Source organism: Dendrobates tinctorius, unplaced genomic scaffold, assembly GCF_039654945.1.
Source record: "Dendrobates tinctorius isolate UK_male_01 unplaced genomic scaffold, ASM3965494v1 ptg000165l, whole genome shotgun sequence".
Taxonomy (NCBI): domain Eukaryota; kingdom Metazoa; phylum Chordata; class Amphibia; order Anura; family Dendrobatidae; genus Dendrobates; species Dendrobates tinctorius.
The window spans coordinates 16,305,044-16,324,748 of record NW_027361832.1 but is presented as its reverse complement, the minus strand read 5'-3'; the positions used below and the strand labels follow the sequence as shown (position 1 = coordinate 16,324,748).

At 42.0% G+C, this 19,705-nt stretch overlaps 1 protein-coding gene across 1 annotated transcript in view; it reads right to left on the bottom strand.

Annotated features, from left to right (window-relative positions):
• Positions 1-19,705, bottom strand: part of LOC141053167 (cytochrome P450 2D17-like) — a 101,337-nt gene that overhangs the window by 8,685 nt on the left and 72,947 nt on the right. The window contains exon 7 of the mRNA XM_073550530.1: positions 13,048-13,235. Coding sequence (XP_073406631.1) covers positions 13,048-13,235 — 188 coding nt within the window. The remainder of the gene's footprint in view (positions 1-13,047; positions 13,236-19,705) is intronic.

Below are 19,705 nucleotides of genomic sequence, written 5' to 3'. Positions count from 1 at the left end.
CTCAATGTACAATTGTTAATGTGTACTGCCCTAACACAAAACAACTGAGTTTTCTCAATAAAGTGATGAGGAAAGTACAGTTAAAAAAGAAGGGCAATTTGTTCATTCTGGGAGACTTTAATATGGTGCCTGACGGAGATATGGACTCCACTTCTTCAACTCGCCAATTATCGGGTAGTCTTAATAAAAGGATTCAAAATAACGAACTATACGACACATTCAGGTGCCTAAACTCTTCATCCAGATAGTATTCACATTTCTCATCAGCACATAAAACTTCTGCGAGAATAGACTTGCTTCTCACAGACGTATTCACTCTCACTAAAATAAAAAACTCATCCATACTAGACAGATCAATCTCGGACCACTCTCCCATCGTATCAGAAATGTGGATTGGCCCTTTTTTCAAAAATTACACATTATGGAGGTGCAATAATTTCCTACTGAACATTCCAGAATATAGAAACGAAATTGCCACGACATTAAAACAATATTTTAAAGAAAACGACACAGAGGAGGTGAACCCACTCACAGTGTGGTGCGCACATAAGGCGGTAATAAGAGGGAAATTGATCCAAATTGCAGCAAGACACAATTCGAAAAAAAGAGAAAAAATTAAAACTATACAAAAACAAATAAATTCAAAGGAAAATGATCTCTCTAAAACTAACATAAAATCACAGCAAATTTACAGGGAAATCCTCAATTTGAGACAAGAATTAAATAGGGCTATTCTTTATGACTTTGATAAAATCGTTAAAGTATCGAAGTTTAAAGTATACTCTGAAACGAACAAGCCAACGAGATTCATGATGTCCAAACTGAAGAATGAGAGAGTCCGTAGTAGAATATACAAAATTAAAAACGCAGCCGGAGATACAAAACAACACCCGACTGATATTGTAGAGGAATTCGCATCTTACTATAGAAAACTATATAACTTAAATGGAGAGAACGCAATTCCTCAACCAGATCCCCAAAAAATAAATGAGTTCATTAAGAAACTACAACTTCCTAAAATCAGCCCACCAGACCCTTCACAACTTAACTCACCTATACCAATCTCAGAAATTATAGAAACGGTAAACTCACTAAAGTTACAAAAATCGCCTGGCCCAGACGGTCTAACAAACGAATACTTCAAAAATTTTGCAGATATTCTTATCCCTTATATGGCAAAAATTTTTAACCAAGTTTCGGGGGGTGGGACTTTCCCTGGGGAGATGTTGGAAGCAACTCTCATTGTGATTCCCAAGACACCAAATAATCTAGAAGAAGTGAAAAACTTTCGCCCAATTTCCCTGATAAATTCAGATATAAAAATCTTTTCCAAAATACTAGCCACACGATTAAAAGGAATCCTACCAAAACTAATCAACGATGACCAATCAGGCTTCATTGAAGGCAGACAAACATCTGACAGCACTAGGAGGCTTATCAACATTATTAATAGAATTAACTCTACCCGAACCCCCTCAATACTCCTAACATTAGACGCCGAAAAGGCTTTTGACAGGGTCAACTGGTCTTACCTAAAAACTGTTCTTCTAAATTTTGGTTTCAACAACAACTGGATAGAAATGGTTTTCACTTTATACTCCCAGCCAAGTGCCAAAATCTACACAAATAACACCTTATCCAAATCATTCTATATAAATAATGGGACAAGACAGGGGTGCCCCCTCTCACCACTGCTGTTCGCCTTGGCGATAGAACCATTAGCCGAAGCAATTCGCATAAATGAAAAAATCACGGGGATCAACACCCCGTCTAAACAATTCAAAATAAGTCTATTTGCAGACGATATGTTGCTATCACTCACAAATCCGATACAATCCATTGCAACATTGCTTGAGATAATAGAGGAATTTTCACAAATATCAAACTTTAAAATTAATAATAGTAAATCGAAAATCTTGCAATTCTACCTTTCAAACACCACAATAAACTCTATTAAAAATAAATCAGAGTTTGGTTGGGAAGAGGAACAAATATCACACCTAGGTATTGTGTTTAAAAAAACAATACGCAACACAGTTAATGCAAATTGCGTGACATTTCTGGCCACTATCACAAAAGACCTCCAACCCTGGAAAAGCATAGGCTTGTCGTGGATGGGCAGAGTGCTAGCAATAAAAACGGTGATTCTCCCGAAACTATTATACATTTTTAGGGCTCTCCCTCTTACCTTTCCAATAACATTCTTTAATAGCTGCAACAAAAAAATCTTCTCCTTTGTTTGGGGAGAGAAAAGAGCTAGAGTAGACAGAACAATTCTCTATAAACATAAATACAATGGAGGAATGGGGATCCCAAACATCCTAGCTTATTATCACGCCATTCTAATCAAACAAAGCCAATACTGGATAAATGAGGATGTCAAACCATCTTGGATGGTACTAGAAAGAGACCATAGCACTTCATGCCCCCTTAAAAATCTTCTCAACCATAAATTCAATCTAAAAAAATACAGACTAAATCACCCTATTTTTCTGGCAATTACCCAAGCTTGGGATCATCTTGCCTCACTGAATAAAACTGGGAAGTCAAAACTGAAAGAAAATTTCCCAATATCCCTGATTGCTTCTGTCTACGGATTCTCTGTACCTGAAATATGGCCAAAAAATGGCATTCGAAAGTTGGGAGATATTCTCGCAACGGATAAATTACTCAGTTTTTCCGAGATTAGAAACAAATTCAATCTACCCTCCTCAGGCTTTATGCAATATTGCATAATCAAGGAGTACCTACAAAAATTTATTAGCATGGTCCCTCCGAAAACAGTAGTGATTCACTTCCTTTTAAACAATTCAAACCATAAAATTTTTTGGAGCACTAAATTCCTCTACAGCTCTTTCAATAAGGATAGCGATTTCACAAAAAACAAATATATGTTCAAGTGGGAGAAGGATCTCCAGTTCTGCGCCACAAAAGATCAATGGGAGAGGGCAATAAAAGATTCATATTCTTCAAATATATCAATACCGCTTCACAAATCATTTTACAAATTATTAACAAGATGGTACCTTACGCCCTCTAGGATAGCACATTTCAAACCAGATTCATCCCCATTATGTTGGAGAGGGTGTGGGTTCAAGGGAGATTTGAAACACATATTCTGGACATGTCCAGCTCTCACAGAGTTATGGAATAAGATTTCCATATATATTGGTGGACTTCTTGATAAGAACTTTACTCTTTCCCCTCAAACAGCTCTCTTTTTCTTAGACATGGAGGACGTACACCACTCAACTAAAAAAGTCATAATACATCTTTTACTGATAACTAAAAATATGATAGCCACCTTCTGGAGGAGAACTGACATACCAAGGTTCTCTGACATTGTGGATAGACTAAAGACTAGTGTTGAGCATTCCGATACCGCAAGTATCGGGTATCGGCCGATACTTGCTGTATCGGAATTCCGATACCGACTTCCGATATTTTTTCAATATCGGAAGTCGGCATCGGAATCGGAAGTTCAAAGTTGATTGACAGCCTGACGTCATCATGATGCGCGGTGTGTGCGCATCATGATGCGCCGTCATTTCGGGCCTTCCGGGGGTCTCTGCCGGCCTGCCGGGGGGCTGTGCCGGCCTGCCGGGGGGCTGTGTGGATTGCCCGGGGTCTGTACCGGCCTGCCGGGGGCTGTGCCGGCCTGCCGGTGGTCTGTGCACCCTGTGGGGGTCTGTACCGGCCTGCCGGGGGGCTGTGCCGGCCTGCCGGTGGTCTGTGCACCCTGTGGTGGTCTGTACCGGCCTGCCGGGGGGCTGTGCCGGCCTGCCGGTGGTCTGTGCACCCTGTGGGGGTCTGTACCGGCCTGCCGGGGGGCTGTGCCGGCCTGCCGGGGGGCTGTGCTGATGTCCGGGGGTCTGTGCAAGCATCGTCCGATGGGACTACAAGTCCCATCTGGCGATGCCTGCTACCATGACAGTGATTGACACATTAGCCAATGATGGGACAGTAGTAGTCCCATCATCCGGCTAATGTGTTAAATGTTAAAAAAAAAAAAAAAAAAAAAAATACTACATACATACTACATACATACTACATGCATGCTACATACATACTACATGCTACATACATACTACATAACACATATATACTACATACATACATACTACATGCATGCTACATACATACTACATGCTACATACATACTACATGCATGCTACATGCATGCTACATACATACTACATGCTACATACATACTACATATATACTACATACATACTACATATATACTACATACATACTACATACATGCTACATACATACTACATGCTACATACATACTACATATATACTACATGCATGCTACATACATACTACATGCTACATACATACTACATATATACTACATACATACTACATACATGCTACATGCATGCTACATACATACTACATATATACTACATACATACTACATACATGCTACATACATGCTACATACATACTGCATGCTACATACATAATACATACATACTACATACATACTACATACATACTACATGCATGCTACATATATACATACTGCATGCTACATACATACTACATGCATGCTACATACATAACACATATATACTACATGCATGCTACATACATACTACATATATACTACATGCAACATACATACTACATGCTACATACATACCACATATATACTACATACATACTACATGCTACATACATACTACATATATACTACATGCATGCTACATACATACTGCATGCTACATGCATGCTACATACATACTACATACATACTACATGCTACATACATACCACATATATACTACATACATACTACATACAATACATTCATACAATACATACATAGACATACAGTACATATAACATAGAGTAACATACTTACCAATACTTGTCACATTGTTCCCCGAAGCCATTGTCTTTTACGGAATAAATATTAACATAACAAACCACAAAAATACTCACCCACGATCCGAAGCAGTCCACGAGTGTGTCCCACGACGATCTTGGGTAGAGAACTGCAGCATCAGCTGTTGCTGCCGTTCTCTACGGGCTGCAGGAATCCAATGACGGAAGGTAGGTATCCTTCCGCACTGTATTCCTCCGCCACTTAAAAAAAAAAAAAGTCCCTAGTCTCACTTTATGCCATTGCTGCGTGGGAATTTCCCACACAGCAATGGCATAAAGTGAGACTAGAGACTTTTTTTTTTTTTAAGTGGCGGAGGAATACAGTGCGGAAGGATACCTACCTTCCGTCATTGGATTCCTGCAGCCCGTAGAGAACGGCAGCAACAGCTGATGCTGCAGTTCTCTACCCAAGATCGTCGTGGGACACACTCGTGGACTGCTTCGGATCGTGGGTGAGTATTTTTGTGGTTTGTTATGTTAATATTTATTCCGTAAAAGACAATGGCTTCGGGGAACAATGTGACAAGTATTGGTAAGTATGTTACTCTATGTTATATGTACTGTATGTCTATGTATGTATTGTATGAATGTATTGTATGTAGTATGTATGTAGTATATATGTGGTATGTATGTAGCATGTAGTATGTATGTAGTATGTATGTAGCATGCATGTAGCATGCAGTATGTATGTAGCATGCATGTAGTATATATGTAGTATGTATGTAGCATGTAGTATGTATGTAGTATATATGTGGTATGTATGTAGCATGTAGTATGTATGTAGCATGCATGTAGTATATATGTAGTATGTATGTAGCATGCATGTAGTATATATGTGTTATGTATGTAGCATGCATGTAGTATGTATGTAGCATGCAGTATGTATATATGTAGCATGCATGTAGTATGTATGTAGTATGTATGTAGTATGTATGTAGCATGCAGTATGTATGTAGCATGTATGTAGCATGTATGTAGTATGTATGTAGTATATATGTAGTATGTATGTAGCATGCATGTAGCATGTATGTAGTATGTATGTAGTATATATGTAGCATGTAGTATGTATGTAGCATGCATGTAGTATATATGTAGTATGTATGTAGCATGTAGTATGTATGTAGCATGTATGTAGTATGTATGTAGTATGTATGTAGTATGTATGTAGTATATATGTAGCATGTATGTAGCATGTAGTATGTATGTAGCATGCATGTAGCATGCATGTAGTATGTATGTAGCATGTAGTATGTATGTAGCATGCATGTAGTATGTATGTAGTATGTATGTAGTATATATGTGTTATGTAGTATGTATGTAGCATGTAGTATGTATGTAGCATGCATGTAGTATGTATGTAGTATGTATTTAGTATTTTTTTTTTTTTTTTTTAACATTTAACACATTAGCCGGATGATGGGACTACTACTGTCCCATCATTGGCTAATGTGTCAATCACTGTCATGGTAGCAGGCATCGCCCGATGGGACTTGTAGTCCCATCGGACGATGCCTGCACAGACCCCCGAAGCCTGCACAGCCCCCCGGCAGGCCGGCACAGCCCCCCGGCAGGCCGGCACAGCCCACCGGAGCCTGCACAGCCCCCCGGCAGGCCGGCACAGACCACCGGAGCCTGCACAGCCCCCCGGCAGGCCGGCACAGCCCCCCGGCAGGCCGGCACAGCCCACCGGAGCCTGCACAGCCCCCCGGCAGGCCTGCACAGACCACCGGAGCCTGCACAGACCCCCTGGCAGGCCGGCACAGCAACCCGAAAGGCCCGTACAGACCCCAGAGAGGCTGTACAAGGGAAAAACAGGATTTTTCTTATTCCGATACCGGAAGTCCCATAGACTTGAATGGGACTTCCGGTATCGGAATCGGCGATACCGATACTTTTTTTTAAGATCGGCCGATCCATTCCGATCCGATACTTTGAAGTATCGGACGGTATCGCTCAACTCTACTAAAGACGCATAATACCTTGGACTTAAAATTCTCAATAGCAAATGGATGCTTCCATAAATACGACAAAAAATGGAGCTTATGGAACACTAAATACCAAGTCCTAGATTAGTTAAGGTTTCTTTGTTGATGACTTTTTTCTTTTTTTGTGTTAAAGGTAGCTTTCTTGCTATTTTCAATGTACATAGTTTGAACATAGAAATTCATGGAAGACCAAGACAGTTCAATATTGAAGTAGATATTCAAGTCTTTACAGATCTGTCTTTGTTACTATTAAAAATTCTTTCTCTCCCTTCCCTATCACAAACCCTTTCCTTCCCCTTTTCCCCTACTTATCAATGCGAATTATTACACAAACAAAGAGCATGTTTTGTAAAATCTGTTAAAATGCCTAATAAAAATATTTTGAAAATAATTAAACACAGCTGGACTCCAATGAAGGAGTAGAACCATCTCAAGGAGGATCACAAGGAAATGGACAGCAATTGACTTAAATATGAGTGTCTGAGCAAAGGGTCTGAATACTTATGACCATGTGTTATTTCAGTTTTTCTTTTTTAATAAATTTGCAAACATTTCTACATTTCTGTATTTTTTAAGTCAAGATGGAGTGCAGAGTGTACAATAATGAGAAAAAAAAAGAACTTTTTTGAAAATACCAAATGGATGCAATGAAACAGAGTGAAAAAGTTAAAGGGGTCTGAATACTTTCCGTACCCACTGTAAATAGAGAAGATGCACAGTCCCAAAACAGCGAGTCTCCTATATTAATAACAATAATAGTAATTTTTTATTTATATAGCGCCAACATATTCCGCAGCACTTTACAATTAAGCGGGGACATGTACAGACAATAAATTCAACACAAGTTAAGACAATTTAAACAGTGACATTAGGAGTGAGGTCCCTGCTCGCAAGCTTACAATCTACAAGGAAATGGGGGGACACAGTAGGTGAAAAGTGCTTGTTATTTCAGGTCTGGCAATTATAATAAATAGGGATTTTAATATAAAGCTGCATGATCCAGTCATCAGCCTGTGTGTTTAAGTGCAATAGTCAAGTATCAAGTGCAGTTATCATGTTCATGGAGGGTGTAGAGACAGATGAAAAGTAGGGTGCAGATTCAGAATAATATTTGGAAGGAGGGAACAGGGCAAAGTTAGTTTACTGAGTAGTTGATGTGGTAGGCTTGTTTGAAGAGATGGGTTTTCAAAGCGCGCTTGAATAGGTTGGTGCTAGGTATCAGTCTGATCGTCTGGGGAAGTGCATTCCAAAGAACTGGCGCAGCATGAGAGAAGTCTTGGAGACGGAGGTGCGAGGTTCGGATTACGGGGGATGTTAGTCTTAGGTCATTTGTAGAACAGAGGGCACGTGTAGGGCGATAGACAGAAATGAGAGAGGAGATATAAGGTGGTGCCGAACCGTGGAGAGCTTTGTGGGTGAGAGAGATGAGTTTATACTGGAACCTGTAGCGAATAGGTAGCCAGTGTAATGACTGGCACAAGATGGAGGCATCGGTGAAGCGGCTGGACAGAAATATGACCCTGGCTGCCGCATTCAAATTGGATTTGAGAGGAGAAAGTTTGGTAAGAGGGAGACCGATCAGAAGAGAGTTGCAGTAGTCCAGACGAGAATGAATAAGAGCAACAGTAAGAGTCATAGCAGTTTCAAAGGTGAGAAAAGGTCAGATTCTGGAGATGTTTTTAAGATGCAGGTGACAGGAGCGAGTGAGTGATCAGATATAGGGAGTAAAGGAAAGTTCGGTGTTGAATATGACCCCAAGACAGCGGGCATGCTGCTTGGGAGTTATGGTTGAACCCTCCAGGGTTATTTCGATGTTAGGTAGAGTGAGGTTAGTAGACGGGAAAAACACAAGAAGTTCAGCTTTGGAGAGATTTAGTTTCAGATAGAGGGAGGACATGATGTTAGAGACAGCTGACAGACAATCCTTGGTATTTTGAATTAGGGTAGGGGTGATATCAGGGGAAGAAGTGTATAATTGGGTGTCATCAGCATAGAGATGATACTGGAACCCAAATCTGCTGATTGTTTGCCCAATAGGGGCAGTGTATAGAGAGGAGGGGGCCTAGGACTGAGCCCTGCGGGACCCCGATAGTAATGGGACGAGGAGAGGCAGAGGAGCCGTCAAAAGATACAGTGAAGGAGCGGTCAGAGAGGTAGGAGGAGAACCAGGAGAGGGCTGTGTCCTTGAGGCCTATAGAGCGGAGCATAGTGAGGAGGAGCTGGTGGTCCACAGTGTCAAATGCGGCAGAGAGATCCAGAAGAATCAGCAGGGAGCAATGACCTTTCAATTTAGCTGTTATTAGATCATTAGAGACTTTGGTGAGGGCAGTTTCAGTGGAGTGTAAATAGCGGAAACCAGATTGTAAGGGATCGAGAAGAGAGTTGTCCGAGAGATAGCGGAATAGGCAGGAGTGGACCAAGCGTTCCAGGAGTTTAGAGATGAAGGAAAGGTTAGAGACAGGTCTGTAGTTAGCAGTGCAGTTCTGGTCCAGGGATGGCTTTTTAAGTAAAGGGGTTATGATGGCATGTTTAAATGAGGAGGGAAATATACCTGAAGAAAGAGAGAGGTTAAATATTTTAGTCAGGTGAGTGGTGAGCACTGGTGAGAGAGACTGCAGGAGATATGAGGGAAAGGGGTCACTGTTGCAGGTTGTAGGCCGAGCAGAGGTGAGGAGCTTGGAAACTTCTTCTTCTGAAACAGGCTCAAAGATGTCTAGTGAGCTTGAGGTGTGGCAGGGAAGGGGATCCAGGCACTGAGGAGATTGGGCTGAGATATCCTGATGGATGTGGTTGATTTTTTTCTAGGAAATAAGTGGCTAGATCCTCACCGCTGAGATTGGTGATGGGGGCCTGTACTTTAGGTTTCAGGAGGGAGTTTAAGTTTTCAAAAAGTCGTTTTGGGTTGTTGGATAGTGAGGTGATGAGGGTGGTAAAGTAAGATTGTTTGGCCAGATGAAGGGCAGAGTTATAAGTTTTGAGCATGAACTTATAGTGGATGAAGTCTTCTGCTAAGAGAGATTTTCTCCACTGCCGCTCTGCGCACCTTGAGCAGCGCTGAAGAAAGCGTGTTTGCATTGTGTGTCAGGGCAGCCATTGTCTGTGTCGGGTCTTTCTGCGTGTAGAAGGTGCTGCTTCATCTAGGGCATTCTTCAGTGTATTATTGAAGTGTGACAATGCTAAGTCTGGACAGGAGAGGGAGGAGATGGGGGCTAAAGATGTGTGGAGATTGTCCATAAGCTGCTGGGTATTAATGGTACGTGTATTCTGATAAGTGTGGTAAGTGGGGGTGTCCCGGGTGAGGAGACAATTCTTGACAGAGAAGGAAAGAAGGTTGTGGTCCGAGAGCAGGAGAGGGGAGTTAGTAAAGTCGTGCAGTGAGCTGAGACGGGAGAAAACCAGGTCCAGAGTATTCCCGTCCTCATGTGTAGGATAATTAGTAAACTGTGAGAGGCCGAATGAAGAAGTTAGAGAAAGAAGTTGAGAGGCAGATTGGGAGAGGGGATCATTGATGGGGATGTTAAAGTCTCCCACGATGAGGGTGGGGATGTCACAGGATAGAAAGTGAGTAAGCCAGGTGGCGAAGTGGTCTAGAAACTGGCGGGAGGAGCCTGGAGGGCGATAAACAACCGCCACTCGTAAGGAAAAGGGCTTAAAGAGTCTGACGGTGTGGACTTCAAAGGAAGGAAATGTAAGTGAGGGAACCGGGGGGATGACCTGGAAAGCACATTGTGATGAAAGGAGGAAACCAACACCTCCACCCTGTCTGTTCTCAGGTCTGGCGGTATGTGAAAATTTCAGCCTACCAAACGAGAGAGCGGTGGCAGCGGTGGTGTCTGAATGCTGGATCCAGGTTTCTGTAATAGCCAGAAGGTTAAGGGAGTTAGAGAGGAAAAAATTGTGAATGTAAGTTAGTTTGTTGCACACAGAAGGTGCATTCCAGAGAGCACATTGAAAGCGATAGGAGAAGGCATGCACTGAATGTTAATAAGATTAGCAGGGTTTCTATATGCAGCTGGAGGAGAGTAATGTATGCTGGTGGAGGGAGGCCCAGGGTTGGGGGAGATGTCACCTGCGACTAGTAAAAGGAGAAAAAACAGAAAGAGCAGGTGGTGGGATGATTTGTATGAACGTTTTGAGTGCTGCATGAAGGTATTGGATGGTTTGGAGTGGGTAAGAAATGTCAGTAGAGCCTCAGAGTTATACATGGGAGAGGGGAGAAGGGAGGGGTGGATATGGAGAGAGTGCACAGAATGTGTTAAAGGGCTCCTGGCATATAGTGAAGTGAGATACTAGAGTTAGGGACCATCCTGATTGGGTATACCTTGTCGTGGCGGCATGTTCTTACACTCTTTTGATCAAAATAGTGTCAACTAAAACACTCTATATTATTTACATGTGCTATTACTATTTATTCACTTATTGTATTTGCTCAGAATTTTTATTCAAACTTTTATTACATAAGCTTTCTAAATATGGATGTGAGGTAGTGTAGGTGCACTAAAATACTTACTGATCACAGTCTTCCTCAGCTACCAGGTCGGTTCATTCTAAGGCTCCATAGACTTACATCGTAAAAGTGACTTTTGGTTCACACAGAAACCCCAAAGTGATCCGGCAAGCCAGAGTTCTAGTCACAAGAGTCAGAAGAGGATCGGAGCAGCGCTGGAAACCGGGGATCGATAAGTATTTTAATGAACCTACGCTACATCACATACTTAGTTAGAAAGGTTTATAGACTAAAAGTTTGATTGAGAATACTATTTTAAGGATGCTCTCCAGTTTGTCATGCCGCTAAGCTCAAAGACCAGTAACGCTTCTATTGTTCTGTTAAAAGAGTTTGTTGCCTTTCAAAAAACATCTGCTGATGTAGACGGCAGAGCCGCTGAGCTCAGCAATTGGCTGTAGCAGTGTAACGACACGCAGAGACCGGGACAGTGGCAGAAATTAAACAGTAGACCCGGGGAGACAAGTGAAGCTAAGGTACATGCAAAAAACAGCAGAAGTTTATTGAAAGAGGATAATCCCTTCATTGTAACTCCTATAGGGCTCATTTTTGAGGACGAAGTTTTATGTATCAGCGTTTTCATTTTTGGCTACATATAGAAGACTATAGAAAATAGGTAAAAAAACCCCGAACCTGTCATGTCAGATAACTTTATTAAAATGCAGATATAGAGTTAATGGTGTAACGAAGGTGCCAGGCTGCCATACTGAGAGCGCAGCTCCTGAAAAAATGAACTTAATTCCTCCTGGGACCCATCAGCTTTCAGTCACACATGTGTATTGGTGCGGTTACAGTCACCTCTCACACTGCAGAGATTGCTGTCAGTCAAAGTGTCAGGATGTGGTTATAGCTGCCACTCACTGTATACTGTTCTGTGACTAGAGCTGGGCCGCCACGACTGTATGACAAAGCTGAAGGCTGCTGGGATGAATATAACGTTCATTTTCTCCCGAGAGGTACGCTTTCTGTACGGCAGCCAGGGACTTTTTTAACACTATTAGCGCTATATCTGCAGGTAAATAGTGTTCTGCAATGTGACAGGTTCCATAAAACTACGATATTAACTGGTCAGCACACAGTACCCATTTCTATGTTTACTGTAATCCTTAACTTGCATAATATTTTATGTTCAACTAAGTTTGCTTTCCATGCCCCATTTTTATATTATATTTATTAATTTGCTTTACTCAGTTTTGTTGGAGTGTTGCAATGCAATTAAAAAATCAATCCCACCTCTTTTTTTTGTGGGGGTGGGGGGGTTGAAATGACAATAAACTTGCAAAAACAATTGCAATGCCACTTAGCATGCACTATAAATATTGTGCTTACTTAGTATTTTTAACTTGTCTGTTTCATAAACTTTACTTACATTATTATTTTTGTAGTTTATGGACAGGACTGCATATCATAATTTATTGATTTATTCTATGAAATGAAATTACATAGTTGCCAACAGTAGCAAATTTGTCCAGAAATCCCAGGAACTGCAATTTCATCAGGAAAGTTGTTTGGGCTAAGCCCTCAAAAGTGGAAATCCTTTGGTAGTTGCCTTAATATCAGGAGTCAACATAGCAACAACTGAATTATCAGACTATCTGGAATATTGGATGCTGAATTAAAAGCTTTCCATTGTACATTTTTCTTCTCATAATACTCAACCTTGGGGATGTCAAATCCTTGAATATTTGTGTTTCTGTAAGTCATATGGAGCAAAGCTATAGGCAAGATGTTCCCATATCTCTGGACTTCATGGATGACTGCACTGGTATATGGCATTTTAGATTGATCTTCTATTGTTGGTACTCTGTCTCTGCCAATTACATGGTCAATTTCTTCATGGACCTTCTCTGCAAAAAATAATAATAATAAATTTCAGATACTATTTAGTTTAATTAACTAGACACCCACGCGCTCTCTGAATCTATTCTACTACTGGCATCCATATCCTCACTCCAAGACACAGACAGTGCCACTGCTTTCTACAATGCCACTCTCACATCAGCTATTGACACGGTCGCCCCTCTCATTCATGGCAGAATGCGGCATACCAACAGACACCCCTGGCACAATAACACCATTAAAAAGCTCCGGCAAGTGACCAGGGCTGCAGAGCGGCGTTGGAAGAGAACAAATTCGCAAGATGACTTCACTGCATTCAAACAGGCAACACTCTCTTTCAAATCTGCCCTCACCTCTGCTAAACAGGCCTACTTCACAACCCTCGTATCTTCCCTATCCTACAATCCCAAACAGTTATTCAAAACTTTCAACTCCCTCCTCCGCCCACCACTGCCCCCTCCAACCTCCCTCATCTCTGCTGAGGACTTTGCCACACACTTCAAAAATAAGATTGACCAAACAAGGCAAATCTTCATTGTTCAACCACCACAACCCCTTTGTATACCAGACCAATGACCAAACCCCATAACCTCCCTCTCCAACATGACTGAAGGGGAGCTTAATCGCCTCTCAACCTGTGTACTTGACCCCATCCCATCCCACCTCCTCCCCAACCTCACCACCACACTTATCCCTTCCTTAACCCACTGTTATGAATGAGTCACCATAGGAGGCAAAAGCAGAAATACAAGCTAAGTCCAGAAAACCAGAGAAGTTGGCAACTATCAGACTGCAGACCCCTGAACCTATCAACACAACTAGCAGTAGCCGTGGGGGGCTCCTACGATGCCCTAGACCCCTCGATCACAGCCGGAGAATCACATAGGCCTAAAGAAAGAAAGGGGAAATCTAAACTGCCCCAGAACAGACCCCAAAGCAATAGGCAGCCCCCAACATATAATGACGATGAAGCTAGATGAAAATACTAACACAGACAGAAAGATAGATTGAGCAAAGACGGGGCCCAAAAACTACCTAGTTAGGAAAGGACAGGAAGGCTGCTGTCTGCAATCTGCCAAAACCCTATCAAAGACATAAGCCAACAAGCTGATATGAAAAAGGCCCTGAAGCAGCTAGGCTTCAAAAACTAAATCAGCACTCAGTTATTTTCAGAAGACAGAGCTAAATGAATTCAGCACACCCCAGCAGGGAATGGCAGAAATCCAGAAAAACAAAGCAAAACAAAGTCAAGCACAAAAGCAAAAGGCCGAGCAGCAAACTTAGCTTTAGAGGAGCAGGAATTCAGACTGGTCTCCAAGGATCCCACAGAGAAATCACCCGCAGGGCAGAAGGGCGTCGGCAGCCTTATATCCAGTCAGTAACTCCACTCAGCCAGTCATCATCATCAGCCTCAGGTGTTTGATAATCAGGCTCACTACCTTTCTTTACCAGAAGAGGGAGTTCCTCGGGCCTCAGTAATGAAGGGGAAAATGAACTCACAACAACCCACCTTTTAAACCTATCGCTAATGTCCAGTACCTTCCCTTCTGCTTTTAAAAATGCCTCAAACACGCCTATCCTTAAAAAGCCAACCCTCAACCCAACCGCTATGTCCAGCTATCGCCAAATTTCACTGCTCCCATTCGCTTTCAAACTCCTGGAGCTGCATGGCCATGCTGAACTTTCCTCCCACCTCTCATCTAACTTGCTCTTTGACAATCTACAATCTGGTTTCCGCCCCATCACTCCACTTAGACAGCCCTGACCAAAATTACTAACGACTTACTTACAGCCAAAGCAAATGGACAATACTCTATACTCCTGCTTCTAGACCTGTCCTCTGCATTCGCCACAGTTGACCACTGCCTCCTACTACAGATCCACTCCTCCTTTGGCATCAAAGACATCGCCCTATACTGAATCTCCTCATACCTTTCAAACTGCACATTCAGCGTCTCCCACTCCCACACTACCTCCTCATCCCACCCTCTCTCTTTTGGAGTCCCCCAAGGCTCTGTTCTAGGACCCCTACTCTTCTCAATTTATACCCTAGACCTGGGTCAACTCATAATTTCCCATGGATTCCAGTACCACCTTTATGCTGATGACACTCAGATCTACCACTCTGGCCCAGACGTCACCTCTCTGCTGTCCAGAATCCCGGAGTGTCTATCAGCCATATCCTCCTTCTTCTCCTCTCGCTTCCTCAAGCTCAATGTGGACAAATCTGAACTCATCATCTTTCCTCCATCTCACAGATCTTCCTTACCTGACCTATCTATCACAATTAATGACATCATGCTTTCCCCAGTACCAGAAGTCCGCTGCCTTGGAGTAACCACTGACTCTGCCCTGTCCTTCAAACCACGCATCCAAGCTCTTTCTACCTCCTGTCGCCTCCAGCTCAAAAATATTTCAAGAATCCGTCCTTTCCTCAACCCTCAATCTACTAAAATGCTTGGGCATGCCCTCATCATCTCCCGCCTCGACTATGGCAACATCCTTTTCTGTGGTCTCCTTGCTAACACCCTCACACCTCTCCAGTCCATCCTTAACTCTGCTGCCCGACTAATTCATCTCTCTCCTCGCTACTCCTCCGCTTCTCCTCTCTGCAAATCTCTTCACTGGCTTCCATTCCCTCAGCGTATCCAGTTCAAATTACTAATACTGACCTACAAGGCCATCTATAACCTGTCTCCCCCATATGTCTCTGAACTAATCTCCCGATACCTTCCCTCACGTGATCTCCGGTCATCCCAAGATCTCCTTCTCTCCCCCACACTTATTCGCTCCTCACCCAACCGCCTCCAAGACTTCTCTCGAATAGCCCCCATCCTCTGGAATTCTTTGCCCCAACATGTCCGACTATCAACCACATTCGGATCCTTTAGCCGGAACCTGAAAACCCACCTCTTCAAGAAAGCTTACAGCCTGCAATGACCCCGCTGCCTCCTCACCACTACTGGAGATATCACCTCCACCCACACGAGAACTGCTGCAACCCATCAACCTACTGTCTCCTTCCCCACCATCCTTTAGCATGTAAGCCCGAAAGGGCAGGGTCCTCTCCCCTCTGTATCAGTCTGTCATTGTAAGTTTGCTTACAGTAAGTGATATCTGTAATTTGTATGTAACTCCTTCTTATGTAAAGCACCATGGAATCAATGGTGCTATATAAATAAATGATACTAATAATGATAATTTGGATTTGGCAAATATTACCTGTAGCAGGGAACGAGGAGCATAGGGGTGTTAGGCCATTCTGTAGACCTCCCACTAGGAAAGCTTCAGTAATAACTTTAAAGTTATTGACAGGTACACTACTGAAGCGTCCTGAATGTATGCATGTAAATTAGTCCTGCAATGGATACCATAACACATAAATTTCTCCGTAGAAATGTGTATACATAAATCAAAATGAGGCGTTGATTTCCATGCATTGTTATCCAGTAATATATACACAGTATATATATATATATATATATATATATATATATTCATTCAGGTGCTTCTCACAAAATTAGAATATCATCATAAAGTTAATTTACATTTGTATTAATGTTGATGATTATGGCTTACAGCCAATGAAAACCCAAAAGTTATTATCTTAGAATATTTTATAACAAAAGCTTGAAAAATGATTTTAAAATCCGAAATGTTGGTCTACTGAAATGTATGTTCAGTAAATGCACTCAATACATGGTCGGGACTCCTTTTGCATCAATTACTGCATCAATGCGGCGTGGCATGGAGGCGATCAGCCTGTGGCACTGCTGAGGTGTTATGGAAGCCCAGGTTGCTTTGATAGCAGCCTTCAGCTCGTCTGCATTGTTGGGTCTGGTGTCTCTCTTCCTCTTGACTATACCCCATACATTCTCTATGGGGTTAAGGTCAGGCGAATTTGCTGCCCAATCAAGCACAGTGATACTGTTGTTTGTTAACCAGGTATTGGTGCTTTTGGCAGTGTGGACAGGTGCCAAGTCCTGCTGGAGAATGAAATTTTCATCTACAAAAAGCTTGTCGGCAGAGGGAAGTATGAAGTGCTCTAAAACTTTCTGGTAGACGGCTGCGCTGACTTTGGTCTTGATAAAGCACAGTGGACCTACACCAGCAGATGACATGGCTCCCCAAACCATCACTGATTATGGAAACTTCACACTAGACCTCAAGCAGCTTGGATTGTGTGCCTCTCTATTCTTCCTCCAGACTCTGGGACCTTGATTTCCAAATGAAATGCAAAATTTACTTTTGTCTGAAAAAAACACTTTGGACAGCTGAGCAACAGTCCAGTTGTTTTTCTCCTTGGCCCAGGTAAGACGCCTCTGGCGTTGTCTATTGGTCATGAGTGGCTTGACACAAGGAATGCGACACTTGTAGCCCGTTTCCTGGAGATGTCTGTGTGTGGTGGCTCTTGAAGCAATGACTCCAGCAGCAGTCCACTCCTTATGAATCTCCCCCAAATTTTTGAATGGCCTTTTGTAGTAGCCCTGGAAGAGAGCTATCCCGGTCACTGTTATCCACCCCCATGCAGTGTCCACAGCCGATTGAATAACCACAGACAACAGGTCTCGGGGATAACAGCTGCTTTACTTCAGCAGAATGGGGAGATATAACATGTTTTAATGGTTTACAGTTCACATGGGGAATCCAATACAGTTCTGGATTGGATTCTGACACAGAATTGAGGTTTTGGAACTTTAAGAACCTGTATTAGTTAGAAGCAGTACTTGCAGGTAATTATAAGATAGTTTAAAGTCTTTTGGGGCATATAAGTAGAAAAGGAGATGCATTGTAAGTGTATTTTCAGACCTGGAGTCCTGTATCTATTTGACAGCTTGTTGCGGTCTGTGCAGAAATATACTTAAAGTAAATAACAGATAATTTGCGGTGAGGCGGGAGTCCCTCGATTTCCTCAAAACGCGGGGCAATAGGTTCTTCTCTGTACTTCAGTGTGACCTAATCCTGGAGAAGCATGGGTAAATCTGGACAGCGCAAGACCCAGGGTTAAAAAAATAAAAATCTTTAGCCATCTTGGCTGTAGAAGCCAAGGGAAGAATCCTAGGCATTAGACCTGGCATTAAGTCTTGAGATGAATAAGATTAAGAGAAGGTTGAACCTCCAGGCATGGAGCCTGGAGGGGGTGAGGAGACCCCTCACATGAGGTCTGTTCTGGGTCACATCTTGTACCAGGCTCCCCAGGGAACTTTTTCGATCCCTGTCTAGTCTAGCCAGAGACTGGAGGTCGCTCCTCCTATTGAATCTTGGAGACAGGGTCAGTGACCAATAGGATCTATGCTCAATTCTGTGTGAGATCGAACATTGTGAAAATAATATAAATTATGCATTTCACCAGCAGATGTTGCTGGAACACACATAATGAAAAGTGCACTTAATAGAACACTGAAACACATACCTGAGGAATATATGAGATTTGTGAGTTTTGGATTCATTTAAACCATATAACAGTAAGAGGATAACTTAGGAGTGAGTTGCAGTGTCCAAAAGCTACTCACGGTCCAGGGTTACTTGAAGGGACATATCCAGTGTGGACAGGGTCACTACACTTTTCTTAACAACCCTTTTCTTGCTTGTGCACCTTTTTCTACCACACTTTTTCCTACCACTCAACTTTCCATTAATATGCTTGGATACAGCACTCTGTGAATAGCCAGCTTTTTTAGCAGTGACCTTTTGTGGTTTACCCTCCTTGTGGAGTATGTCGATGACTGCCTTCTGGACATCTGTCAAGTCAGCAGTCTTCCCCATGATTGTGGAGCCTATTGAAAAAGACTAAGGAACCTTTTTAAATGCTTAGGAAGCCTTTCCAGGTGTTTTTTGTTAATTATTCTAATTTACTGAGATAATGACTTTTGGATTTTAATTGGCTGTAAGCCATAATCATCAAAATTAACAGAAATAAACACTTGAAATACATCACTCTGTTTGTAATGATTTTATATAATATGAGTTTCACTTTTTGTATTGAAGAATTGAAATAAATTAACTTTTTGATGATATTCTAATTTTGTAAGAAGCGCCTGTATATATTGTATACTGTATATTATATCTGGATAACAATGCATGAAAATTACTACATAATTTTTTTGCAGCGTACTGACATACCATCCTCCTTTGTGCTACTGGCTACTGGTACTTTATGGACATCTCTAGCATGTATGTTAGGAGTTTTCTTAGCATACAAAATAAATGGACTTCACAAGTGTGATGTGAACAGGGCCTAAACTAAATACTTGCTGTTGGATCCCACCAGAGATGGGAACTGATCAATTGGTTTCAAAGTTGTTTAACAAATTGAATGCTTTAAAAAAAAAAAAAAAAAAAATTTTATCATGAGCTGTAGGAGAATTATCTGAGAGTTTTGTATTAAGTTATATCTGTCCAGTTTAATAAAAATATCTGCAAAGGGAAAAATATTGTGCAGATAATCTGACCACCCACTCTCCAAACTCTCTAACCC